Consider the following 27,704-nt stretch of genomic DNA (forward strand, 5'->3'; position numbering starts at 1 on the left):
CACACACACACTAATCATCCACCAATTAACCCTTATTAAACACACACACACACACACACACATACAAACACCGCCAGCACAACCACCACCACCACCACCACCACCACCACCACCACCAATACCTACGTTACCTAATCTACACCTATAAATAAGACCCAGGTAATGAGGGTACGTGGTTATAACAAGGAGCACAAGTTGGGTAGACATCACGTAGCATGTAAATCTATCACGGGAACACACGGCCGGTCGCATCTAATCACTCCAAACACACATTAACACTACAAAATATGCGGTGACACACCAACTCCCGCTTAAGTACAGGTGGCCAGGTGATAATTGAGATGAATCACCTGTATTGACCATCACTCTTACCTGAGCGAGAGAGAGAGAGAGAGAGAGAGAGAGAGAGAGAGAGAGAGAGAGAGAGAGAACACACCAAGTAAGAGCGAAGTGAGAGTGAAGTGTGCAGGTGATGAGAGGGTGGGGAGAGGCGAGAGGTCAGACACCTGAGGCTTTACTTTCACCAGGTGAGTGAGAGGTGAGGGTACAAGAGTGCAGGTGTGAGGGGCAGGGAGGGCAGGTGAGGGTGGTGTTATGCGAAGGGATGTGTATGGTATATGGGAGTCAGAGAGGAACAGGGAGACGAAGGGAGGGAGAGGGAGGGAGATGGATGTGCGGTAGATCAAGGAGATAATGAGAGAATAAGGGAGGGCAGGGAGAGGTGGGGAGAGGCAGGGAGCTGGGAGACAATGGTGATGGTGCGAGGGATAAGGGAGAGAGGGAGAGAGAGAGAGGGAAAGGATAGGGGGAGAAATGAGAGGGAGAGTGTGAAAAAGGGTTACAAGGGCTATGGTGTGAGAGAGAGAGAGAGAGAGAGAGAGAGAGAGAGAGAGAGAGAGAGAGAGAGAGAGAGAGAGAGAGAGAGAGAGAGAGAGAGAGAGAGAAGGTCAGATGAAAAGAAAAAAATGAACGCAGAGATACACAGAAAAGGAGAACAAGGAGGAGAAAGACGAAATGAAGAAAGGAAGGAGTAAAGGAAGAAGGAAAGAGAAAGACAGAAGGACACGAAGAAGGATAAGAGGGAATCAAGTAGGAGAAAAAGAAAAAAATGAAGACAGGAAACAAAAGAAGAAATGAAGGAGGAAAACAATGAAGAACACAATAAAATCTCACCAAATTATCTCTTTCACGCAAAATTACCAATCACTCGCCCTGAGAAAGCAAGAGAACCATTTGGCCATAAGAAGCGAGCGACAGAATCTTCAATAAACACCTGCTTGTGAGTCTGTTTGGCACCTGCGACCTCACCTGACACCCGGCGAGGCGAGGCACAAGGCACCCACTTCAAAATAGCCTCAGTGGTGGGAGGGTGACGAGGAGGTGACGGGGAGTGGAAGAGAAAGAAAGAGATAAGCACGAGAGTTTCCATTGTAAGAAAGGATTCGGTAAAGGTAAATTGAGAAGATATCCAAGTGACACGCCTTGAGTAATCGGTTATAATTGTATGTAAAGATTATTTGTGGTTTTTAATGGACAGTTAAGTCATGTTTGTTAGCGTCAAGGGATGATTTGCTGGTTAAAATGTCTTGACCTTTTTTTTTTCAAGTGTTGTGGTTGTCCATTGTGAATAATTAGGGAGCTTAAGTCTTATAGGGATCTTTTATATAACTTTAAAAATATTACATGGGAACGCAGGAAAAATAGACTGACCAGGTGATTACTGCAGCATTAAACAGACTTCAGGACAAAAATACGTTTAAAAAGTTGTACGTGATTATAGGAAATATTATCTAGCAGTGACAGGTTAAAAACTACATTATAAAACCAATACGTAGCTTCAAGACGCAAAAAGGTAAATAATCGAAGCTTCATTCTTACCTTTCATGATACAAGCAAGTTTTCATCTAGTTTCTGGCTGAGCTTCCTAAAAACTCTATTATCAATACGCACTTTTTAGTCTCAAATTTCAAATGATCAGTTGTGGTAGGATGTCGTAAGATTTTTTTTTTTATATACCACCAGCAAGTTTTTCTTCTATTCGTAGCATCTCTTTTCGTGATTAGACCTCGTTAGAGATCTTATATTATACAACCAACACGTATGTTTAAACCTCGAACGTAAACGATCAAATGCGGATGAATAAGTTACAATTTTATAATAATACCAACATTTTCATCCACTTCCAGCATCTTTCTTTGTTTACCTTACTTTTTTTACTCTCTCAGGTAACATGAAAACCAGGACCCAATTAAAGGCAGTCACCTCCTCAGGATCCAAACTTTATGACTTCCTGGCTGGCAAGAGAGCAAGAGTCAGTCCGGGAAGCTGCTCTTGGTCTTGGGCTTAATTTGGTCTTGACTGGGCTGCGAGAACTGGTCTTCAAGGACTCGATTGTAAAGAGTCGACTGCGAAGACTGGAATGCAAGGACAGGCTGGAATGCGAGAATGTGTAAACGAGGCCTGGAATACGAGGAATGAGTACGAGGAGTCGATACTGGGACTGGAATACAAAACTAATCTGCAAGAACTGGAATACAAGGAATTGAAGATGAAAACTGGAATAGACGACAAGAATACGAGGTCTGCGTTGCGAGGACTAGACAGGGAACCAGGCAGCAAGGACTAGGGGGACTAGACACTACTGGCTGTCGTGCCCTCCAGCAGTGGGACAAGGGGTTACGGGGGGGGAGCTTCTTGCAACCCCCACCAGACTTAGGCTCAAGATGGTATCGATGTGAAATCACAGAGTGGGGCGCGCCAAGCCTCCTGCAGGAACACGTAACTACACACATGTCACATCACACGCAACAGAGACTCCTAAATGTGATCTGTGGCTGCAAATTTCGTCCGAGAGATGCCAAATTTGACTGTCATAGCTTGTCCGTCACTTTGCAGCCTCTATCAACACCCTTCCTTCTTCCTTTCTTCTCTCCAGCTTGACTCAATAACAGATAAGAGTAAGCAGGAAGATGAGGGAAACGAAAAAAGACACTCGAATCTCCTCACTGTCAAATTTGTCATAACTTGTCTGTCACTTCACAATTTCACCTTGTTCCTCTCTCTCTTCTCTCCTACTACGCAAAATAACGAATAGAAGTGAGAAAGGGGAGAGGAGAAAAAAGCTCTTAATTAACCTGGTCTGGTCAGCACCCTTCACTCTCCCTTTCTTCTTCATTTTATCCAGTGAGGGGGAGAAAAGTGAAATGGAAGACACAGGAGGAGAAAGTAAACAAAGATATCGTTCCTAACCTCTATGTCACCCTTCCCTCTCCCTTTCCTCTTTGTCTCCAACTCGTAAGAATAAGAATAAGCAGAGAGAGAGAGAGAGAGAGAGAGAGAGAGAGAGAGAGAGAGAGAGAGAGAGAGAGAGAGAGAGAGAGAGAGAGAGACGGGAGGGAGGAGAGAAAAAAAAACTCAAGATCTCGCTTCTTCTTAACCTGATCTCGTTTTTCTTTTTTTTTTGTTTTGTTTTTTTGTGGGGAGCCGAACTAGAACTAATGAATCACACACAACTACCTCACTCGCCCCTTCAACATTTGCATAATCTAATAAGTACAATCGAAGAAATCAAGAAGGTAGACTGGGCGCAAAGGGACATTTTCTCTGCTCCAAACACAGTGAGAGGATGCGAAGTTTGAACGCAGAGGATAAAGAAGCAGATAGTTATTGAAAGTAAGTCAGCAAAGCGTCTAGTTGAGAACCACACAAACATATCAGGACCTCCAGACGCTGCCTTTATGCTCCTTGCCTGCGGACAGAGAGGATACAAAGGAATGTGACAGTAAAAGATGATAAGGGAAAAAAATAGCTGATATCTACCGACAGCATGATAGCAAAGAGTTTGAGGATTAAATAAACTGAATAAGACTGAGAATTAAAAGCAATATACCAAAAAAAAAAAAAAGGATACGATAGAGAATGTAATAAATGAACTATGATAAAAAAACGAACATCTAACAAGCTAAAATTAAGTTAGCAAAGTATCTAATTGAGGTCTAAGATAAACCTACAGACATACAGAAATCAGAAGGAAAAAAAAAGACAAACTAGAAAATGAAACTATAAGAAAAATTGATCCCTGCATAAAAAAACAAATGATAAAAGTGATCAATAAATAAATAATAACAAAAATAACATAAAAAAATATATAAGAAAAAAGATTAAACAAGCCACAAGACACATTAGCAGACGATCTTATTGCGGACTAAACAGACGTACAAGACTACAAGACCTACAGGGGAGATAATCACCAAGCGCACATCATTAATAACAACCATGAAGATTGGGCGAGTCATATTATTCTTGCAAAACCGCTTGTGGCCCCTGGTTAGCAATTCAGACAAGATCTCGTAAGGGTTTGCATCGCAGGTGAGCGAGCGACCGAGCGGTGACTGATGTAATATTGATGCAGAACTGGGACAAGGATGCTGCACTCATTCTTACCTGCTTTTATAAGTGAACAGGTGAATAGGTGAATATATTTGAGACAGTGTGTGTGTGTGTGTGTGTGTGTGTGTGTGTGTGTGTGTGTGTGTGTGTGTGTGTGTGTGTGTGTGTGTGTGTGTGTGTGTGTGTGTGTGTGTGTGTGTGTGTGTGTGTGTGTGTGTGTGTGTGTGTGTGTGTGTGTGTGTGTGTGTACCTGCGTTGCACCGTTGCAGGTAAAGGACAAAAGTGCAGTGAGAGTAACGAGAGAGAGAAAAAAATAAAAAAGGAAGGGAAAAAAGAAAGGAAAGGGAATTAGGAAAGGGAGGAACGAGGACGAAAAGAGAGATGGAAGGGAAGAAGAGAACGGAGAAGACTCAAAACGAAAAGACCAATGAAAAATTATACAAGACAGTAATTACAACAAATATCAAAGCAACAGAAAAAGACTTCCCGGAACTGACAACGCTATCAAGAATGTTCCTGCTTCACTTTCCCTGTCAAGCAACAAAACTGAGAAAACACTGCAACCTACCCAGCCTTCTTTACTACCTACCTACACAGCCTTCACAGCCTATGCGTACCTGCAAACATGACCTCTATGCATCCGTCACGATAACCTGCCGAGAGAGAGAGAGAGAGAGAGAGAGAGAGAGAGAGAGAGAGAGAGAGAGAGAGAGAGAGAGAGAGAGAGAGAGAGAGAGAGAGAGAGAGAGAGAGAGAGAGAGAGAGAGAGATGGGTAAGGATCACAGTACAGGCAAAGCTCAGATCTTCAAGCAAACTAAAAACACACGGACTCCAAGATTCATGAAAGCACAAATCTTATGTAAAACTGATTTCTCTCTCGACCATATACGCTTGGATGAGTCACCCCGCCATGATGGATGACTGAGGAGTGATTGGAGGGAGGGAGAGGAGCGGGGAGAGGGAGATGTAGGTCACCGCCTCCCTTACTCCTCCCCACCTCCCGCAGGACACGTGTTGTCTTATCTCACCTCATAAATTCTGCCATACGAGGTCTCTGACTGGCTACATAGGCCCCTCGGCACGCCCTTCACCTCGCGACAGTCATCGGAGGTTATCACAAGGCTGGTTCGAGGTCTGCGCGCCGCTACTGTGTGTCCTTGAGCGCTCCAGTGCAGTGCCAGCCTCGCTCCTTGGGTCTTTGAGTGGCAAACCTCAATATTGTGGTGGATGATGAAGAGCAGTGGAGGAAAAGTAATAGAAGAGGAGTTATTGTTAATTTTGAAGGTGTTTCTCTCTCTCTCTCTCTCTCTCTCTCTCTCTCTCTCTCTCTCTCTCTCTCTCTCTCTCTCTCTCTCTCTCTCTCTCTCTCTCTCTCTCTCTCTCTCTCTCTCTCTCTCGGGTCATGGATAACTTCACACAGGTGTACCGCTCAGCCTTCCCGCCATCACCTGTCTCACCTGTCTCTTTGTGAATCAAGGTAGCCGCAGTAACTTCTTCCTTCCTCCTTTGTCCTCCCTTACCTTCCCCATTTGCTGCCCCTTAACTCTTTATTTCCCTTTGTCCACTAGTTACTACTACAGATTATTTTCTTTCTTAATCCTCCTCCCCTTTTCTTTTTCTCTCTCTTTACTTCCCTTTCTCCTTCGTTCTTTTCACTTTATTTATTACTCTGTTACTTGCCATGTCTTCTGTTCCTCATTCGTGTGTGTTTCTTTTTTATTTCTCCTTTCTCTAGTCGTTGTTCATAACTTTACATGCATCTCATCTCATCTCCTCCCTTCCTCCCTCCCTCCCTGCTCTCTTGTCCACTCCTCCCTTCAGATATTCGCCTCGCATTTGTTCATTTCGTAAACTTGATGCTGGCAAATGACTCCACCCTTGTTGTTGTTGTTGTTGTTGTTGTTGTTGTTGTTGTTGTTGTTGTTGTTGATGTTGTTGAACTACTATCACTTATTATTATTATCACTGTTACTATTACAACAACAACAACAACTACTACTACTACTCATTTTTTCGCCTTTATTAAATAATTACTTATCGATTTAATCAGTTACAATACAATGATCTATTTCACATTTTACCTAATATACCCTTTTAACTCTCTCTCTCTCTCTCTCTCTCTCTCTCTCTCTCTCTCTCTCTCTCTCTCTCTCTCTCTCTCTCTCTCTCTCTCTCTCTCTCTCTCTCTCTCTCTCTCTCTCTCTCTCTCTCAGACAAGGTTGATGGTATTCTTATGTTAAAGAGAATCAGGACATCACCACCACCATCACCACCACCACCACCACCACCACCACCACCACCACCACCACCACCACCACCTTGTTGTCTCCCCAGCTTTCTCCCTTCTGATAATTCGCGGGGGCTTCTCTTCTTGGGCGTCTTTTTGGAGAGCCTGCTTCGTGTGTGGTAGAAACAGAGGGCGTGACTTCGCTATTTGCCTGCTGCCTCATGATAGCGAGAAAAGGAAAGGGGGATTCTCTCTCTCTCTCTCTCTCTCTCTCTCTCTCTCTCTCTCTCTCTCTCTCTCTCTCTCTCTCTCTCTCTCTCTCTCTCTCTCTCTCTCTCTTGGTTTGCTGTCTTCATTTAATTATTTTGCTTGACAGTAATGTAGAAGTAGTAATAGTAGCAGTAGTGGTGGTGGTGGCAGTAGTAGTAGTAGTAGTAGTAGTAGTAGTAGTAGTAGTAGTAGTAGTAGTAGTGGCCTCCATCTAGAACGTTCTCTTTTGATTAACTTTTTTTTCTTTTCGTAGGTGGTCAAATAAGAGACCTCGTTTTCTTTTCCTTTTCCCTCAGCTGACCACTTTCAGGCATAAAAAAATAAATAAATAGTAAATAAATAAAATCATACCTTCTAATATTTTCAAACTCAACTAATTTCACCCGAAGTTCTTGCACATCACATAACCTCTCCCTAGAAACCTGTAAAACCCACATGAAAACCTCCCCTCAGCTAACCTTTTTCCTCCAAGGCGTCTATATAAAACCTGCTTTCCTCTCTCTCACCCTTGGCACTTCACCCCACACACCAACTTGACAAATCCAAAAACATATAAATTATCATCACATCAGAACCTTCCCTGAGCCAACCTCTCTTACCCTTTACCCTTTACCCTTTACCATTCACCCCACACAGCCACCACACACATCACCCCTGAGAAACACACGGAAATACCTCGAAACAATAAAGGAACACAAGATACAATTCGCGAAGGGCAAGAAGAAACACAATTGAGAGAGAGAGAGAGACAGAACAAGACAGGAACCACAAAACCACAACGGGAGGTGCATCGCTTCATCATTATCAAGTGAGGAGAGATTAGCCGGGGTAAAACTGCCCTTACAAGCGTCGATTTTCTTAAAGAGCGAGGGAATATTTTGCGGGGCAGACAATTAGAGACAAATCGAGTTATCAGCGGCTCCATCAAGGATAAAAACAGCAGGGGAGAGATAAACAGGAAGGGAGAGCCAGGGTGGTCCGACTGAGGGGGCTGAATGGTACCAAAGAGAGACTACATCTGTGACAGTTATAACCATCCAATACCTCTCTCTCTCTCTCTCTCTCTCTCTCTCTCTCTCTCTCTCTCTCTCTCTCTCTCTCTCTCTCTCTCACCTCCACTCTCATTCATCACTCCACACGCTCGTCTCATCTATCTCCCGCACCTCAGCCCACCCACACTCGCCTCTCCTTCATCCTTCCCCGACTCCTCCTCCTCCTCTCCTCCTCCTCTCATTTACCGTATTCGTCAACGACACGCCGCTCACTCTCCCTTCTCGTGACAGGAAAATTATGACTGTCTCCCAAGGTCACTCTGCTCCTGACACGTATACAGGAAGGGCGGCTCAGGACTCCTCTCGTCCCCTGCTGCAGACGGAGATACAGATGCTTATTTCAGATCCTTCATACAGTACGGACGCTACAAAGAGATTCCAGGTGCTACATATATTACTACAGGTGGTACAGATTCTATAGGCACTGCTAATAATGTAATTGGTAACATGATTCTAAGCTTACATCACCTGACTTAGTAATCTGTTTAAATTTAATCTAACCTAATCTAATCTAACCTAACCTAATCTAACCTAATCTTATCTAACCTAACCTTACGTAATCAGGGCAAGAGCAGGACGAGGGAGTTAAAATGTTGGAGATGTTATTGTATTTGTGTGTGTGTGTGTGTGTGAGAGAGAGAGAGAGAGAGAGAGAGAGAGAGAGAGAGAGAGAGAGAGAGAGAGAGAGAGAGAGAGAGAGACGGAGACACACACACACACACACACACACACACACACACACACACACACACACACACACACACACACACACACAAAGACAGAGATTAGGTTAGGTTACTCCAGATAGCGGTGTGTGAGTAGGTTAGGTCAGGTCAGGTCAGGTTAGGTTAGGTCAGGTTAGGTTAGGTTAGGTTAGGTCAGGTTAAGTTAGGTCAGGTTAGGTTAGTTTATTCCCTGTGATAGCGGTGGGTGGTGTGGAGTTGGGTTAGGTAAGGTTAGGTTAGGTTAGGTCAGGTTAAGTTAGGTCAGGTCAGGTTAGTTTATTCCCTGTGATAGCGGTGGGTGGAGTGGAGTTAAACATCTCACTCTCACGCCCTTTGTTCCGCCGCCCTGTAGTAACTCCCTGCTCTTCGTCTTTCCCTGACAGCGATAAGCGTCAAATGTACATTTTTGTTTACTTCCTCTGATTCCTGATATGCAAATTTTGTGTTTTGTGCAAGCCTTTACCGTCTCCTCCGCCCCTCCCCCCTCTCCCCCTCTCCCTCTCTGTCAGAATTAGGATGGTGTTTGTAAAGGAGGCAAGGAAGGAGTCAATGAAGGAGGCGAAGAAAGAGGAGGTGAAGGAAGAGGCGAAGCGAAGGAAGTGAAGGAGGAAGAGTAGAAGTGAAGGAGGAGAGGAAGTGTAAGCAAGGTGTGAAGGAGACAGTCTTGTTTGTGTCTAGTAAAGAAACCAGTACTTTCACGCCTTCAAAAATAGAATAATTGGATGTTTTTTTTTTTACTACACCTTAACACAGAAATAATGGGCAGCTTCTAAATCACATATAATAATAATAATACAATATGATACAAGACAAAAAAAATAATATGATAAAGAACTTCTCGCTTTTACTCGACCTTAAAGATAAAAATACGAGACTTCAACGACCTCAATATAAAATTAAACAAAGAAGAATATAACTATCTTCCTTTCCTCTCTTTCTTATCTTACTACAAGAGAGAGAGAGAGAGAGAGAGAGAGAGAGAGAGAGAGAGAGAGAGAGAGAGAGAGAGAGAGAGAGAGAGAGAGAGAGAGAGAGAGAGAGAGAGAACTACACTGATAAGCACGGGAAAGCCTTAGGGCGTGGCGGTGTAGAGCGAGGCGAGACGGGAGAGGTGGGAAAGAGAGAGAGAGAGAGAGAGAGAGAGAGAGAGAGAGAGAGAGAGAGAGAGAGAGAGAGAGAGAACTACACTGATAAGCACGGGAAAGCCTTAGGGCGTGGCGGTGTAGAGCGAGGCGAGACGGGAGAGGTGAGACAGAGAGAGAGAGAGAGAGAGAGAGAGAGAGAGAGAGAGAGAGAGAGAGAGAGAGAGAGAGAGAGAGAGAGGCTCGCAATGTGATCAGCGCTTTTACAAAATGAAGCAGCAAAATTCATCCATATGTTTACTACTGTGAGATCACGTCAATATGATAAGAGGTGTGTGTGTGTGTGTGTGTGTGTGTGTGTGTGTGTGTATTTGGGTTTTTAGGTCATGTATGTGGGTGTGTGTGTGTGTGTGTGTGTGTGTGTGTGTGTGTGTGTGTGTGTGTGTGTGTGTGTGTGTGTGTGTGTGTGTGTGTGTGTGTGTGTGTGTGTGTGTGTGTGTGTGTGTGTGTGTGTGTGTGTGTGTGTTTCCAAAGCCATGCACTGAGCTGTGAGTCATGCATGTACTACGTATAGATATGTATGTGTGTACATGTGTATACTTGTTTGCACAGATGTATGTATGCCTATGTGCGTGTGTAAATGTGCGTGTGTGCATGTGCGTGTGAAGAATGACGGGAGGAGGCACCGCGGGGCTCTGACTCATACACACACACACACACACACACACACACACACACACACACACACACACACACACACACACACACACACACACAGGCACTTCCTCCTCGTCAGAAAAGGTCACCCACTGCTACATACGGCGGTGACCCGTGACCTCTGACCTTTCCCTCATTACGTACTCACACCTCATGCCACTCGCCCCAACACCTGCTTTCCCTCATTACCTTTCACTCACTTTCCTTCCCCTCACCCCTTTCTTGGCTCCTTTTTTCACATTTTTTCTCCCTTAATGTGTTTTTTAAATAGTTTCTAAATTATTTGTCTTTATCATTTTTCCCTATGTCTCTTTTTTTCTACTGTTGAGCTTCTTTTCTTTTATCATTCCCTGTTTTAATTTTTCATTTGTCTTCCTTCTTTTAATCGCCTTTTCAACTCCCCTTCTCGCATAATTCTCTATTATAATCTTTCATTCAATGTTCAATTTTATTTTTTCTCCTTTAATATTTTTTTTCGTTAAATTCTCTCCATCTTTGTATTTTCCCATTACCTTTCAATTACTTTTCTCTTCTTTATCTTTTTCCAACATTCCTTTTTTTTTTTTCATTATTCTCTATGATTGTTCTTTAATTATTCGTCACAATTTTTATCTCTTCTTTTGCTTATAATTATCCACCTTCTCTTTTCTCTCCCCTGTTTGCGCTGCTACTTTTTCTGTTTCTACTGTTTCCATCTCCAGCTCCATTACAGTTTATCCTATCAAGTATTATTCCTACGCCATGCTTTCTATCTGACACCTGACATACCTTTCACTCTCATTATCGTACTTCGTTCTCCTTTTCATTTCTCTCATTTTTTTTATCAAAGTCCCGTAAAGTAACTAACCGTATCTTGTTTTTACATGAATCTTGTAATTTTTTTATGTATACGATCCTCTTTTGTTATTTACTAATTCCATGATTAATTGTATTTGCCGTTTTACTGAAGCCATCTCCCCATTGAACTATTATCGCAGTTTAAGATCCAAAAATAATAACTGCAATAACTTTTTACAATAAACGTGCCATTTCTTCGTTTGCTAATTTCCATAACAACGCTTAAAACATAAACCAAGAAACTGCGTCAAATCAAAACACCCCACTCCCCGCTTTTATTTTTCATCTAAATTCCTACAAAATAATCATTACAACCAATCTCTTTATCACTACATTATTCGTACAGCATTTTTTTTTCTTATATATATTTTCAACACTCATACGCGCTTCCCATAACGGACTGAGCCAGAACCAAAACAAGAACCAGAGCTGCATACAAATTTTTTAAAACTTACTTCATCTTTCTTCCTTTGGCTTCCTCTCAGCTTCCTCACTCGTCACCACCTTACCTGTAAAGAGAGAGAAAGGGTAAGAATTACTATTTGCAATTATAGAAAAAAAAGGACAGGGAATGTACTTTCACCAATGTATAATTACGTACCTTGGCACACCTGGGGCTCTTGGTGTTAATTAAGTGTTCTCTGTCTCTCACTTGAGGAAGTAAAAACAGAGAAGGAAAAAAAGAGACAGGAAAAACGATGATGGAGGGATACAGGAAGAACAAGTAAGACAGAGGAACGAGACAAGAGCACGACATGAAGTGAAGGGCGAGAGGAAAATAAGAAGAGGAGGAGGAGGAGGAGGAGGAGGAGGAGGAGGAGGAGGGAGATACAGTAGGGAAAAAAAGAATATAGAGGAAAACAGCTTGTAGAGAACTCGAAAAGAAAGTAGAGAGAGAGAGAGAGAGAGAGAGAGAGAGAGAGAGAGAGAGAGAGAGAGAGAGAGAGAGAGAGAGAGAGAGAGAGAGAGAGAGAGAGAGAGAGAGAGAGTAGTCGAGGTAAATAAACGATCTTGCACGAATTATTTCTTTCCGGTTTTCGTTACTAACATACCAAACTCCCCAAACACACACACACACACACACACACACACACACACACACACAGGAATACTATCTCGCTCCCTACAACCACCTCAACTTGTAGCACCTGTCCATAAAATACACACAATACTGACTGTCTGGGAACACAAGCTTGTAAAGTCAATATAAGTAACCTAGCAAACCAATAAGGCAAGACGATACAGACTCCCTGGCTGAGAGAGGATTGATAAGTGGGTCAACAAAGAAGATGAAATTGGCAATCACAGGAAAATTACATCACCCACACTTGAAGAATGGATCAGAGGGTTTAAATTAAAGGTAATAGAAGCCGATACTAAAAGCTATAGGTAAGATGCTACGGGTTTGATCTGAACAGGTAAGAGGTCAGTTTGATGGAAGGTAAAATGCGAGAAGTCTAACAATAGGGAGTGGAAATAGAATGTCAGAGAGAGAGAGAGAGAGTGTGTGTGTGTGTATGTGTGTGTGTGTGTTGATTCATATTACTAAGGGCAGCTAAGGTCATTTTCATTCAGAAAGTGTAAGTGGCAAACAAAAGGTTAAGCTAAATAAAACTTTTGCGTGGGAAAGAGGAGATAAATATGAAGTGAAGGAAGAACAGAGAGAGGAGAAAGAAAAAAAGCATCGTCAAAATATGAAAATGTTGAAGAAAGAAAGGAGATACGGACGAAAAAGAATGTACTATTGAGACAGAGGAACAGGAAAGAGAATAACCAAACGTAGGAGAATAAAATGAGAGACCAAAGAATAGAAATAAGAGAGATTACAAGAAGACGAAAGTAAGTTGATAAAAATAATAATATGAAGAAAGCAAAACAGAAAAAAAAATAACATGAACAGGAATAAGAAAATAGAAAAAAAAGAATAATCCAGAGAATATAAAAGAAAAGAGAAACAGAAAACGACAGACAAATAAAGAAAAGAGAAGTGTGGGAGGAGAAAGAGATGAATGAAAGAAGGTAAAGGAGGCGATACAAGTTAGGGAGGAGGAGATTGGAGGAGAAAGGAGGTGGAGGAAGGAGTGGAGAAGAATGAAAGGAGGTGTAGGAAGAGACGTAGGTTAGTAAGAAGGAGATAGGAGGAGAAAAGAGGTGTTATCAAGCAAGGTGGCAAAGGTTGGAGGGAGAAACACTGCGATTATCTCACCTGTGTCTTAATTAACACTCAGGTTAGGTGGTTAGGTGCGGCACTAACCACCCCCTAACTCCTCCTCCTCTTCCTCTTCTTCCTCCTCCATTTTCACTTCATATTTTTCTTCCTTCCCTATTTTTATTCCTTATTTCAACTTTGCATGGTATTTTTCCTCTTCCTTCTCTTTCACTTCTCTTCTTTTCTCTCTTCCTTCTCTTATTCTTTCTCCTACTCCTCCTCTTCCTCCTCTTGGTTATTTGTTTTCTTCTCTGCGCTTCCTGCTTCCATACACTTTATTACAATTTTTCATCTTCCTGTTTTTCTTGTTGTTCTTCTTGTTCTTGTTCATGGTATTGTTGCTGTTCTTCCTGTTTCATTAATTATTTTGTTATTCCCATTTAATTTCTCGTTTGTTCTTGTTTTTCTCTCAACTTATAATTTATTCTCTCTCTCTCTCTCTCTCTCTCTCTCTCTCTCTCTCTCTCTCTCTCTCTCTCTCTCTCTCTCTCTCTCTCTCTCTCTCTCTCTCTCTCTCTCTCTCTTGTTCCTTCTTCCTTCCTTCTCCCATTTACAATTCCCTTTCTCATTCTACTCTTCTTCCTCTTACTCTACTCCTTATCATCTCCTTCTCCTCCTCCTCCTCCTCCTTCTCTTCTGTCCCTTTCTAGTCCTAACCCTTTATCACATTTAATTTTTTGCCTTATTTTTTTTTTCTTTAAGTGGCTGACTGCTCTTCCTTTCTCCCATTCTCTTTCGTCATCCTGCTCTTCCTCTTCGTTGCCTCCTCCTCACCTTCGTAAGCAATTAGAGGCAAGATTTACGCGGCACAACGAGGTTTAAGTATGTGAGTTGGACGCTTCGGGAACTCGGCAACCACTCCAGTTGTAAATTATGACCAAGTTACGACCTCTGGGAAAAAAAACGTGTAAATGTTTTGAACGGGATCCTTTATAGGTTAGGTTAGTGTTCTGAGTTCTGAGGCGAAGGGGAAAAAAAATTTATCGCCTCGGAAAAAAAATATATGAAAAAAAAAGTTAATGAAAGTGAAATGTGTTTAATAAAAAGCTGTAGTATGCCTGTTTTTTTTTCTTTTTTTTCTTTTATATAATTGAAACTTGTTATTGTAATATATTGTGTCTCGTAAATTTTAGGAATGTTAAAAAAGCGCGGAAAAAATATTAAGGAAAACACTTGAGAATCATGATGAAATAAAATGTAAGGAAAAAAAAACAGTTTTGACATTCTATCTATTATTAATTTATTCATTATTGTCATTACGTAGGTTGTAAATCTATGAAAAATCAGCCGTAATGAAACTCAAGCGCATAAAAAATGTTTCTGTAATCTTTTTTGATTATTAATGTGGTTATTATCATAGTTATAAATTACTGAACGTTACAATGACGTCAGAGTCTTGAAGGAGTTGTACTGGCGGGAAAGTGGCGCAGTTTTGGAGCTCCCATGATAAATAAGACGTAATGAGGACTCTAAACATGACCACACGTTAACAGGACTTAACAAGGGACTGAAAATATGACCACGATAAACTCCTGAGTGAATATACTGATTAAAAAATGGTAAGCAGCGTTCAAAATTGTGGTGAAGAAAATGATAGATAAACAAAAGTCGCTGATAAACACAGAACAACGTGGATTGTTGTAGCAGAGCGCTGGGAGAGTCGCGGGGAGTCAGGGATGAGACAAACACCCCAGGGAGCTAAACACGTAAAAATATACGAACTCAACATCACGACAGTCAAAATACTGATGAATAATAAAATTTAAAATAGAAAGATGAATTTTGGATTGCGAGAATGGTTCACTGATAAATAAAATGAAAATTGTAAGCAGTTATTTTGAACTAAGGGAAAAAAATGAACATACGAATAAACAGTAAAAAGAAAAAAAAATGAAAAATACAAACAAGAATGAACTTTGGATTACGAGAATAGTTTACTGACAATTAATAGAGAAAACAACAACAACAACAACAACAACAACAACAACAACAACAACAACAACAACAACCACTGATTTAAAAGTACCAAAAAAACAGTATATCGACAAATACGAGATCTCGAAATAAAACATTGAAAAAATTACAACACACTTAAGAAAATACAAACATAACACGAACATATAAAAAAAAAATAACAAGCACATGAAAATTATTAAGATTACGACAAATAATCTGATAAATAAAAGTAAATGCAATTATAAAAACGTATAAAACAACAGAATTAAGATTTTACTCTTTTAAACACGAACTGCGGTCACCTAACGGAGGAATGCCAAGGATAAACATTACACACACAATCAACTCCTTAGGAAAATAAACCTGTGTCATTAGTTCTCTCTCTCTCTCTCTCTCTCTCTCTCTCTCTCTCTCTCTCTCTCTCTCTCTCTCTCTCTCTCTCTCTCTGGATTGATACAAAAACCCTTGGATATCACGTGCATGGCAGTAGTCGTAGCAGTAGTAGTAGTAGTAGTAGTAGTAGTAGTAGTAGTAGTAGTAGTAGTAGTAGTAGTAGTAGTAGTAGTAGTAGTAGTTGTTGTTGTTGTTGTTGTTGTTGTTTTTATTGCTGATGCTGATGCTGACAAAAGGAGCAGCAACAATAGAGCTCATGAATTTTGTCATGTCAACACTCCTCTCTCTCTCTCTCTCTCTCTCTCTCTCTCTCTCTCTCTCTCTCTCTCTCTCTCTCTCTCTCTCTCTCTCTCTCTCTCTCTCTCTCTCTCTCTCTCTCTCTCTCTCTCTCTCTCTCTCTCTCTCGTGGTCAGTAGGAGTGTACATGGAATATTGATCAGCTGCTTTACAAATAAGCGGCCTGGGAGCACCGGACACTGCCTTCCTTCACGTCCAATGATCCAGAACAGTAAGGAGGGCTGGATGAGAGATGCCTGACCCACAACACGAGCCAAGGGTCCCAGTGACTTATTAACCCCAGTCAGCTGTACAGGTAATGAGTCGTCTAATTAATAGGTGATAATTCGTACAGGTGACTTTCAGGTGGCACAGGTAACCGATATAATTAAGTGGATTTTAGTTGTATCCATAGCTCAGGTGATGTCTACAACAGGTAACAGGGAGTAATTAGTAATTAATGTGTCCCAGGTGGTGATTTGGTTAAGTGACTTGTGATTCAGATGATGCAAGTGACTCAGTGTGCAAAGATGGCGTCCTTTGTTTTCGTTCTTCTTATTAATATTATTCGTTTTTTTTTTTTTTGGCATAAGAAGTACAGGTAACCACTAATACAGGTAACATGTGGACTGATCAGCGTGGCCCAGGTGATCATTCATGTAGTCGATCCAGGTAAAATACGTAATAAAATAAATAGAAATGGCGGTTTTTATTGATCTTTTTCCTGTCATCTGCAACATCATTAACGTCTACCACAATTAACAAGGGGACTAATTAACGTGGCACAGGTGGTCATTCGTATCGGTAACTCGTGATTCGGGTGGTGTAACAACTCAAGGTCCACAGACAACACGTTCTGGTAACAAGCACGTACAGCTCAGGTAACGCTTGGCACAGGTGACATAAGCTAATCAAGCGGAGCGCAGTTGAAACTTTGCTTAGGTAACACGGGAAAACAAGAGGCAAAAAAAAATTACCGTTACCAAAAATAAAAGAGAGAGAGAGAAAGAGAAGCAGAAAGACACTAGAACAGGATGCAGTTGAATGTAGAATTGTCAGAAATAAGAAAAATCATATTAACTGTGAGCCCAAGAAGGAAACCAGCATTAAGATGAAAGTCGAAAATAAAGTGCTTGGGAATAATCGTCAAAATACAAAGAACTATAAAAAAAAATAAAAAAAATACAACAAATCATACTGCAAGTGAAACCAAGAAGGAAACCAGCACTGAGATGGAAGTAGAAAGAGAGGTGAGAGAATAGCACTAAAAATAAAGGGAGCTAGCGGTAACAGACAGCTTCTTTCATACGTAGCTCAGGCAGTAACAATAATATACAGGTGAGTCAGGTAAGCGAGTCCCTCTCCCCAACAATCACTTATCACACACCATTACCTGCATTAGTCTAGCGTTAACATTTTTACCTCATACGTAGCTCAGGTAGTACTAGTAATGCACGACGCAGCTCAGGTAAGTCAGGTGGGCAGGGAAAGGTGCAGCTTCAGGTAACATGTGGCCCCGTCAGGAGGTCATGGAAACTCAGGAACTCAGGTAAACAATGATGAAATATTAAACTTTATAGTGAAGGGGAAGGAACGTACGTGTGTGTGTGTGTGTGTGTGTGTGTGTGTGTGTGTGTGTGTGTGTGTGTGTGTGTGTGTGTGTGTGTGTTTGTTTATAGCCGGTGTAAGTTGCTTTTATTCGTTTTTACTGTCGTGTTGAGGTCGTTTTGTTTGTTTCCCCCCCCCCCTCTCTCTCTCTCTCTCTCTCTCTCTCTCTCTCTCTCTCTCTCTCTCTCTCTCAGATAAAAAAAAGAGAATTATTCACATGATATTCGATTTTAATGTATTCCGCATCGATATCAGGAAATAATCAGATTACACTGCTTGATTATCTTGCAGCGAACAAACAGAAGCACACAGTCACCGCACTATTCAATTAGATCTCTGTGTCAAAATGATATTGCATCTTTAAATGACGCGGACTTGCTGGGTATAATCGTCATTTTTTTTCCCTCTATCTTTTATTATTATTGTTTTTAGTTAGCATGCCCCTCCTCCTCCCCCTCCTCCTCCTCCTCGTCGTCCTCCTCCTCCTCAACAGATTATCTTTAGAATTATATAAAAAATTTGATACACGGTATGTTATCAGCACATTATGTTGATGCCTCGTTAGTGACAGTTAGCAGTGGCTTGGTAATTTACATAACAAGAGAGAATTAGCATCGACTATAAAGTTTAATAAAAAAAAAAAGAATCGTTAGTTTCAGTTGCATTTGGAAATATATGAATGTGAGAGAGAGAGAGAGAGAGAGAGAGAGAGAGAGAGAGAGAGAGAGAGAGAGAGAGAGAGAGAGAGAGAGAGAGAGAGAGAGAGAGAGAGAGAGAGAGAGAGAGAGAGAGAGAGCATCATACGATTCCTCACATGTAACATAATATCAATAAGGAAGCAAATCAACTGAAATTCATACACTGAATCATGCACCTTTGGACCTTACGAACAATACACATAAGAAAGATGATATGAAAGTAAAAGAAAACATTAAAAAAAAAAAGATAAAAAAACAGCTTAAATTCAACTTACTGTGAGAAATGGAGTGAAGTGTATTTCATCTACCTGTGAGTTACCTGTGAGTTACCTGTGAGTTACCTGTGAGTTACCTGTGAGTTACCTGGGCGCTTTTCTCACCACGAGTCACGCTGGGCCCACTCACCACCTTCACCACCTGCCCTTTTATCACCACTCATCACTCACTCAATACCCATTCCTGCTTCATCACTCCATACAACATCTCATCCATACACACCATTCAACCCATACAGCCCCTCACCATCCCATACATAGCCAGTCATCACCTTCACTTGCCTTCCTCATTTATACATTCATCTGTTTATTCATTACTTTCACACAGACCCTTCATTACCCATACACATGCCTCATCACCCTCACACACACCCCTCACCACACAGTCACCCTCACTGCCCCATACACAGTGGTGGCCACGCATACACACCCTCACCTGCACACTCATCACCATTAGACACCCACCCTCTCCACCCTCACCACCCCCTCACACCTTCCTGAAGCCAATGAAGGAAAAATGATAAAAAATAATAAATAAAAGTCACAGAAATATAACAGAATAGCATCTTATTTCATGTAAGAGTTATTATTTGGTGAAATTTATAGAGGAATCAGCGCGGCTTGTTACGTTTGAACACGGCGATAGTATCTGAGAGGCACAAGCTTCCTTATAGGGCCGCGCGACCCCCGCACACCTCGTCCCAACTGCTCCAGGTAGGCGAGACTTCCAGACTTGCGACTCCTAACGTACTGCTCCCTTCCCGTTTCGAAATCCCTGAGTTACTGACGGAGGGAGGGGGGAAAAAAACTGACGGAGGGAGGAAAAAATGGTGAAATATTTTACGTTTTTGGGTCAAGTATGTGTGTGTGTGTGTGTGTGTGTGTGTGTGTGTGTGTGTGTGTGTGTGTGTGTGTGTGTGTGTGTGTGTGTGTGTGTGTGTGTGTGTGTGTGTGTGTGTGTGTGTGTGTGTGTGTGTGTGTGTGTGTGTCTGTGTACTTTTCTTTTAATTAAAAATAGACTTTCGTTCTACTTTTATGTTACTTGTATCTATGCTAGTCTCTCTCTCTCTCTCTCTCTCTCTCTCTCTCTCTCTCTCTCTCTCTCTCTCTCTCTCTCTCTCTCTCTCTCTCTCTCTCTCATTTCGAAACTAGAGTAACAGGGAGCTACGGTGGCAAAAAAGGACGTAAATCTCTTGTTTATCGCTAAATGGAGATCCCTTCATTTATATATTATCTATCTTCATGTTTTCTCTGTTTATACTTGACATCTAATCGCCCTCTCTCTCTCTCTCTCTCTCTCTCTCTCTCTCTCTCTCTCTCTCTCTCTCTCTCTCTCTCTCTCTCTCTGAATTACGAGATAGGCAAGCGAAAAAGAAGCTTAACTGTCTCGAGTCTAATACCAAATAGGAATCTTGTGAAGGAGAAAACAAGCGGAAAATCTTGTGTTTAATACAAGTCAATGGAAATTCCTTTGATAACGGGAACAGGAATGACGGAAAAATGCGCAAATGTATCGCTTTTAATTTTTAAATAGATATACTTCTAGTTAGCCCTGCTGGAAAAGTATTTTGTTCAGTTTTTGCCTGGAGACTCGTGCGCCATGTGTTGTTGGTGAGGTGCGTGTGAGGGCGGGATGAGGCAAGAGAACAAATAAGAGGCGGGGAAAGGCGGGGAGAGGCGGTAGTCACGGGCACACGACAACAAAAGAGCATCAGAAAGGCATTCAAGACACGCCACGACTCCCTCCTGGGCACGACAAGGCGAAGAAAACGAAGACAAGATTTAGGAAGAAAACGAGGAACAAGATTTGGAAGGTGGAGGGAGAGAGGGAAGGGAAAGGAGAAGAAAAAAATAAAGACAGCGAAGGGAAGTAATTTCATTGTAGCGAACATGATGTGCTTGCAATTTCAGACTGTTTTCAATTTCGTTTCCTGTTTTCTTATTATGCTTCAACTATTTTTCTAACCCTTTTTTTTTTTTGGTAAGTGTGAAGTAATGATTAGGTTATTGCTATTTATGTTTCCTCTCCCTTTAAGTAAGCCTTGTTCTCTGCCTCTAAGCTCCTGCAAGTAAGCCATGTCTTAAGTTCATAAATTATATCTGACATGAACATTCTATCTCTATGTCTATCTTTTTTTTGTATCTCTCTCTCCATCTGTCTTCTATCCTACTCTCAGTCTCCTAGTCATGTTTTCTCATATCATTCTAAGTTATTCTAAGGCATTTCTTTTATTTTCTCTTGTGTATACTTTCGTCTCACTTCCCTCCGTTCTCTTTCCTTTTACTGCAATCTTTATTTTTATTTTCCTCTACTTCATAGCCTTCAATATTTCTCTCTATCTTTTAGTATCATTTTCTCTTAATCTATATCATCTTCTTGACTGTTTTTCTTCCTTTTTTTTGCTTCAATATCTCCTCTTTGTACACTTCCGTCTTGTTTTCATCTATTCCCTTCCTTTTTTATTCCTATCTTCCGCGTATCTTCTTTTACTGCATGATCCTTCCTTCTTGTGCTTTTCTCTATTTCCTTTTTGGGTTAAAATTCTTTGCATATAATAGACATACATTCAGTCACCATATAACCTTTGCCTTCTGGTCTCCTGTACATTCAACTACTACTACTACCACCACCACCACCACTACCACCACTACTGCTACTGCTACTACTACTACTGTTACTACTACTATCATTCCAACGCCAACCACACATTTATTTATTTCGTTCGAGGATCTTTATGTTATCTAGACCCCAATCCTTCTTAATATTGCATCTTTTGTCAAGGGATATGAAAAATGGTCTCTACTGAGCTGAATTGAAACGTGTCTTCTTTCTCCCTCTCTCTTTCTTTGTTTTTATTTGTTTCTTCTTCCTTTTCTTGATTTATCTATTCCCTTCAGTCATAAATCCTATTGTAAATGCACCACGCACATTTATTTGCTTCGATATAAACATGACTGAGATAAGCAAACAACTGTATGCAAAAGGACACACACACACACACACACACACACACACACACACACACACACACACAGTCAATAATAATTGTCACTGCAACTTATCAAATTTAATTGTGACTGAATCATATTCATAATCAGCCTTTAATGGTAATAGAGAAGACGATGATGTGTAGAGGAGGAGGAGGAGGAGGAGGAGGAGGAGGAGGAGGAGGAGGAGGAGGAGGAGGAGGAGGAGGAAAAGATGATGATGATAAGCAACAACAACAACAACAACAACAACAACAACAACAACAGTAACAACAAGGAAAACGAGAAAAAAGGAACAAAAGAAATGAAGGCGGTAGTGTCAGGCGATGGTGGTGGTGGTGGTGATGGTGGTAGTGGTGGTAGTGGTGGTGGTGGTGGTGGTGTAATGATGACAGTAGGAACATGGGACTCTAAAACTGATATTTGTGTATTTTCTTATACGTTTACCGCCACTCCCCTCACATACACAAGCTATATATGGCGCCGCCTTTGAGTGGCTGCCAGTCCAAGGTCACCAGTATGTCTCAATGTCCTTCCCCGCTCTTCTCTTGCGGCGGAGGAGGGAAAGAAGGAGGGAGGGAAGGAGGGAAGGAAGGAAGGAAGGAGGGAGGGAAGGAGGGAGGCATGAAGCGATGGGACGTTTCTCAGTAATCCTCTTGCCGACACACACACACGCACACACACACACACACACACACACACACACACACACACACACACACACACACACACATCAGTTCCTCTGTCTTTCTTTCTTGCATCGCTCAGTCTTCCTCTTCCTTTCATTCTTTTTCTTTTATCTGCTATTTTCTTCTTTTTTTCACCTCGTATTTATTAATTTTCTGTTCTAATCTTGTTGCGTTTTGGTAATTCTCTCTCTCTCTCTCTCTCTCTCTCTCTCTCTCTCTCTCTCTCTCTCTCTCTCTCTCTCTCTCTCTCTCTCTCGTACCACAAACAAATTACTTCCTTCATCGCCGCGTTTCTTTCGTCAGCGATGCGTTAAATCAAGGTTAGGACGTGGAGAGGAAGACTCCCCGCCTCGCAGCACACGAGCGATAAAGGAGGAAAAAATGATGATGAGGTGGGCAAATGACGTAATTTTCATGCTTGTGTGCTTCGAGCTTCCCTCCAGCCTTGCATATCGGCATCTCACATCACGAGATTAAAAAAGTAAAGAAAAAAAGAAAAAGAAAAGAAAAGATAAATTCTGGATAAGAGGAATTTGCAAGGAAAAAAACGAAGGAGAAAAACGCAAGACTACAGGAACCAACATTACGTAGTGCCGGGTCTGATAGCAACGGAGGGACAGGTTGACAAGTGTACGTTAAAAAATAAGTAATTTACTCTAGCGGCGCTGAGATGGAGGAGTAAATGGTTAGTTATAGAGACACGTCACTTGAATTAATTGAATACAGGTACGTTAACAATTCAGCGATCTTGTGTAATTATAAGCTAGATTCCTGAGTATGTTCATGCACGAAGAGACGAGTAAATATAAGAGTAACAAAATAAAAGCAAATGTTGAAAAAATATAGACGAGTTTTGTCAGTGAGATTGAAAGACAGTAGAGATAAATGAAATGAAAGAGAAGGGCCAGGAGACTTTTGTGAGTGAGAAGAGACAGTGAAGAGAATCAAAGAGGCACGAGGAAAGGAATAGGAGAGATTTAACAGTAAGAATGAGGCAGTGAAGAGAATCAATGAGGTGTGAGAGAAGAGATGGAGAGTTTAGTGAGTGAGAGTGGCAGGCAGTGAGCTGGACATGGTGTGTGAGGGAGCAGTGAGGAGGGAGAGGTTAGCGTTTGCGAAGATGAGGCAACGTGTGAAAGTTTAAGCCAGTGAATGAAGCAGTGTGTGAGTATTCAGTGCTTTGGAAGTGAGTGAAGGAGGAGGAAAGTTTAGTGGTGTGAAAATTACGATTAGTGAAAAATGGAAATAAGACGAAAAGAGGGAAAAAAAATAGTGGTATGAAAGTGAGATAAAGCAAGAGAGAGAGTGGGGGTGGAGGGGGTCCAAGTGTGATGGTTTAAGTGGCTTCACGAAAAGTTCCAATAAGGCTTCCAATTTTCATCACCACGCCTTATAAAGCAAGTGGAGGGCGGCGTGGACGAGCCGCGGGCAACCCTCATACGGGGCAAAAAGTAACCCACCACCTCATCTCGCCGCCACTTTACCTTACGAAGTAGACGAAGAAGGAAGGAGGAAGGAGAAAGGGAAGGTTATGTGAGCAGGACTGGAGTGGGTATTACACATATACGTACACACACACACACACACACACACACACACACACACACACACACACACACACACACACACACACACACACACAACGTACCTGACGAAGTTGATGAAGAAGGAATACGGAAGCAGAAGAAAGACTATAAGCAGGAATGAAGGAAAGACTACTAACTTTTACACACACACACACACACACACACACACACACACACACACACACACACACACACACACACACACACACACACGCACACGTCACTCAAGTCTTGAATGACACTTAATCTTGATGTTATTTTTTTTTGTTTAATGATTGTTTATGCAAAACATCTCCCGCCCCAGCTTGAGTCCAATCCCACAGAGAGGACGAAATATAACAAGATTTTCACATTTTTAAAACATTCATCTCATTCTCTTCCATAAAAGTAGATGTTGGTGTTTGGAGACTTAATTTCTCTCTCTCTCTCTCTCTCTCTCTCTCTCTCTCTCTCTCTCTCTCTCTCTCTCTCTCTCTCTCTCTCTCTCTCTCTCTCTCTCTCTCTCTCTGCATATTCTCAGATTTTTTTCTTTTTCTCTATTTATTCTTGGTGTAAATCACTTTCTTGTCCTGTTCTTATCACTAGTTTCTTTTAATATTCTCTTTTCCTTCTTCCTCTCTTCCTCCTCCCGTATTAGCATGTTTCACTTATCTCCTAACTGACTTTATCATTTTCTCTCCATCTCCTTCCCTCCAGTTTTTCATTTCTTTCCTCTTCGTCTCTTCCCTCAACTCACTTCATCATTCTGTCCCTCCCTCCCTCCCTTCTCCTCTCCCTCTTAATTCTTCCTCCGTTCTTTCTTCTTCCTATTTTTCCCTTTTATCTTTCTTTCCTTCTCTCCATTCACGTCGTCTTTTTCTTTTCAATATCCTTCACTTATGTCCTTGTCTCTCCCTCTCCCTCCCTCCCTCCCTGACACTCGCCCTCTCCCTCTCTCCTCCCCTCCCTGCCTCCCTGCGTCCTTCCTACAGCCAGTTACCGAAAAGAAAGGGTTAAGAAAAACACCTGGCAATCTTCCATAAGCGTCCAGACTCAAGCATTCTGAAGGAAATTAAAAACGCTTTCCTCATTAATTAACTCGCCGCCTTCTGAATGGTGAGTGCTTCGTGAGAATGAAGCGGCGTGAGTCCTTTAATGTGAGTCATGAGTCAAAGGGCGGCGAAGAAGACTTTTTAGGAGAAGGTGGTGGTGGTGGTGGTGGTGGTGGTATTAGTAGTTGAGAAGGAGAAGGAAAAGGAGAAGGAGTAGGAAGAGGAAGAGGAGGAGGAATTGTGGGATGCAGGTTTAAGAGAAAGAGGATGAAGAAGAGAGGGGTGTGCGTACATTGTAATGGAAACACGAAGTAGATGAATAGAGAAAAAGAATGATAATGATGATGAGGAGGAGGAGGAAAAGAAAAGGTAAGAGAACAAAAGAGAAGAAGAAGAAAAAGAGCTACAACAACAACAACAACAACAAACAAAACAAAAAAAACAAGGCAGTGAGCCAGACAGACAAACAGACAGACAGACAGACAGATGCAGTCTCACCCAGAAGCGGCACTGTAACACGCTGCTAATGGCACACAAGCAAGCACCCTCATTGATATGCATAAGCTGGCGCCGATCAGACTTTATCTTGTATCTGCACTTGATGATGAATCGCGGACTCGCTCTTGGGGTGTGAAAATTCAAACGAGGCGAAGGAAACACGGGAGAGATTTAACGTAAGCAGAAATGAGTGAGTATGCTTGAGTGAGATAGTTAATCCCTAACAGTTAATCTAAACCACTTCTGGCCACAGCTCCATCACTTTCAAAGGCTCTAGTTGAAATGATACGAGTTTTTAAGGGCGTTTTTTTTATGGTTCCATTGGCAGATTAACATTTATACATTATGAACGGGAGAAACGCCATTGAGAACCAGGCTAATCATCTGTGTGGCCTTGGAAAAGAGTCCTGGTGAGAAAAGAAAGCGTTCCTGAACACCAATTAAGGGTTCTGATTCCATTTACTTCATAATGAGCAGGTAAGTTGTGGCGAGAGGAGCTGAAGGCGGTGTCTTTGTGAGAGAGAGAGAGAGAGAGAGAGAGAGAGAGAGAGAGAGAGAGAGAGAGAGAGAGAGAGAGAGAGAGAGAGAGAGAGAGAGAGAGAGAGAGAGAGAGAGAGAGAGAGAGAGAGAGAGAGAGAGAGAGAGAGAAAGGGAGAGAGAGAAAATCACGCCAGCAGTAAGAATTAAAGAAAAGTAGATCGCTTTATTAAAATATTAAGTAGATAGTGTTGAGCTGGAGGAAGAGGAGGAGGAAGAGGAGGACGAGGAGGAGGAGGAGGGAGATGGAGATAGCCTAAAAAGTGAAGTACGAAGGAAGAAACCAGTAGGAAAAAGAAGGAAAAAAACAACGATAAAAACTAAACACTGGAACATTTTCTTTTACTCACGATTATTCCAGAGGGACGGGCCGCTGATTAAGGGGTAGAAGGGTTGAGGGGGAGGGGGAACTCCCACCCACCAGGGAAAGGAAGGGTAAAGGGGGTAGTAGTGAGGATTAAGCCATAAATCATCAGTAAATCGCCCAGTCATCTCCTCGGTATCACATCTCCGTGTAGCTACCTTCTCTTCATCTCCTTCATCTCCTTTCGCGTCTTATTATTCAGTCATATAATCATCACTACTTCTTTCTCACGTACTTTCATCTCCCTCATCATCTCATCTTCTCCTCCTCCTGTCTTCTGGTGCCTATCACCTTCCATCTCATCTGATCGTCTCCCTAACTGCTTCTTCCCCAAACGTACTCATCTCACGCATCATCTTATCCCCTCTATCATCACCATCATCACCTCATTCATCTCCCCCTCATCATCTCCACCACTTCATCTCCCTGTCCTCACCACTACAGGCATCTATCAGCATCTATTCATCTCCTACATCATTATCCTCCTAGCCATCATCATCTCCATCCACACCACTGGCCTACGCACCCCCATCACCCTCCCCATTGCCCCCATCACATCAGTCACCATTCCCATCATCACCATCATCTTAATAATACCATGAAACTTTCCCTGACACGTCATTTCCTATGTAAATTATTGCAAGAGTGGCGTCTCTCTCTCTCTCTCTCTCTCTCTCTCTCTCTCTCTCTCTCTCTCTCTCTCTCTCTCTCTCTCTCTCTCTCTCTCTCTCTCTCTCTCTCTCTCTCTCCACATTCCACTTTTTTCTATGCCTAAAAAGGGAGGTTTTCAAGATTTTTTTTTCTCTGTAGGAGGCGGCGAAGGAGGAAAAACTGGGCTGTGCATTATGGGAGCATTGTCATGGGTGTTGGGTGATGGCTATCAGGATGGCGAAGGGCGGGAGGGAGTGGAGGGAGAGGGAGGGTGTGGAGGAGGGAGGGTAAGGGTGACAGGGGGAGGGAAGAAGGGTGGGCGGGTGAAATCAAAGGCAAGGTGTTGAAAGAGGGTGATAGAGAGAGAGAGAGAGAGAGAGAGAGAGAGAGAGAGAGAGAGAGAGAGAGAGAGAGAGAGAGAGAATCATCCTACTCACCACACACAACCTTCACTCACGCTCTCAACCTACATCCACCCACGCCCACGCACGCCCACCCACACAGGTCATCACTGCAAACGAGGCTTCCTTTTACTTTTCCCTTCCTCCCACCCAGAGAGAGAGAGAGAGAGAGAGAGAGTGGTACTTAGGTGACTGTATTGTACTTTTTACTGCAACCTGATTAGTTTGTTACCCAACCAATCAC

General features: G+C 42.1%; 1 protein-coding gene across 1 annotated transcript in view; it reads right to left on the reverse strand.

Annotated features, from left to right (window-relative positions):
* The window catches only part of LOC135093732 (reticulon-4-like), a 70,945-nt gene extending 59,170 nt beyond the window's left edge, over positions 1–11,775 (reverse strand). The window contains exon 1 of the mRNA XM_063993274.1: positions 11,756–11,775. Coding sequence (XP_063849344.1) covers positions 11,756–11,760 — 5 coding nt within the window. The 5' untranslated portion in view covers positions 11,761–11,775. The remainder of the gene's footprint in view (positions 1–11,755) is intronic.
* Between the last annotated feature and the right edge of the window lie 15,929 nt (positions 11,776–27,704).

This window comes from Scylla paramamosain, chromosome 43 (assembly GCF_035594125.1).
Source record: "Scylla paramamosain isolate STU-SP2022 chromosome 43, ASM3559412v1, whole genome shotgun sequence".
Classification (NCBI taxonomy): Eukaryota; Metazoa; Arthropoda; class Malacostraca; order Decapoda; family Portunidae; genus Scylla; species Scylla paramamosain.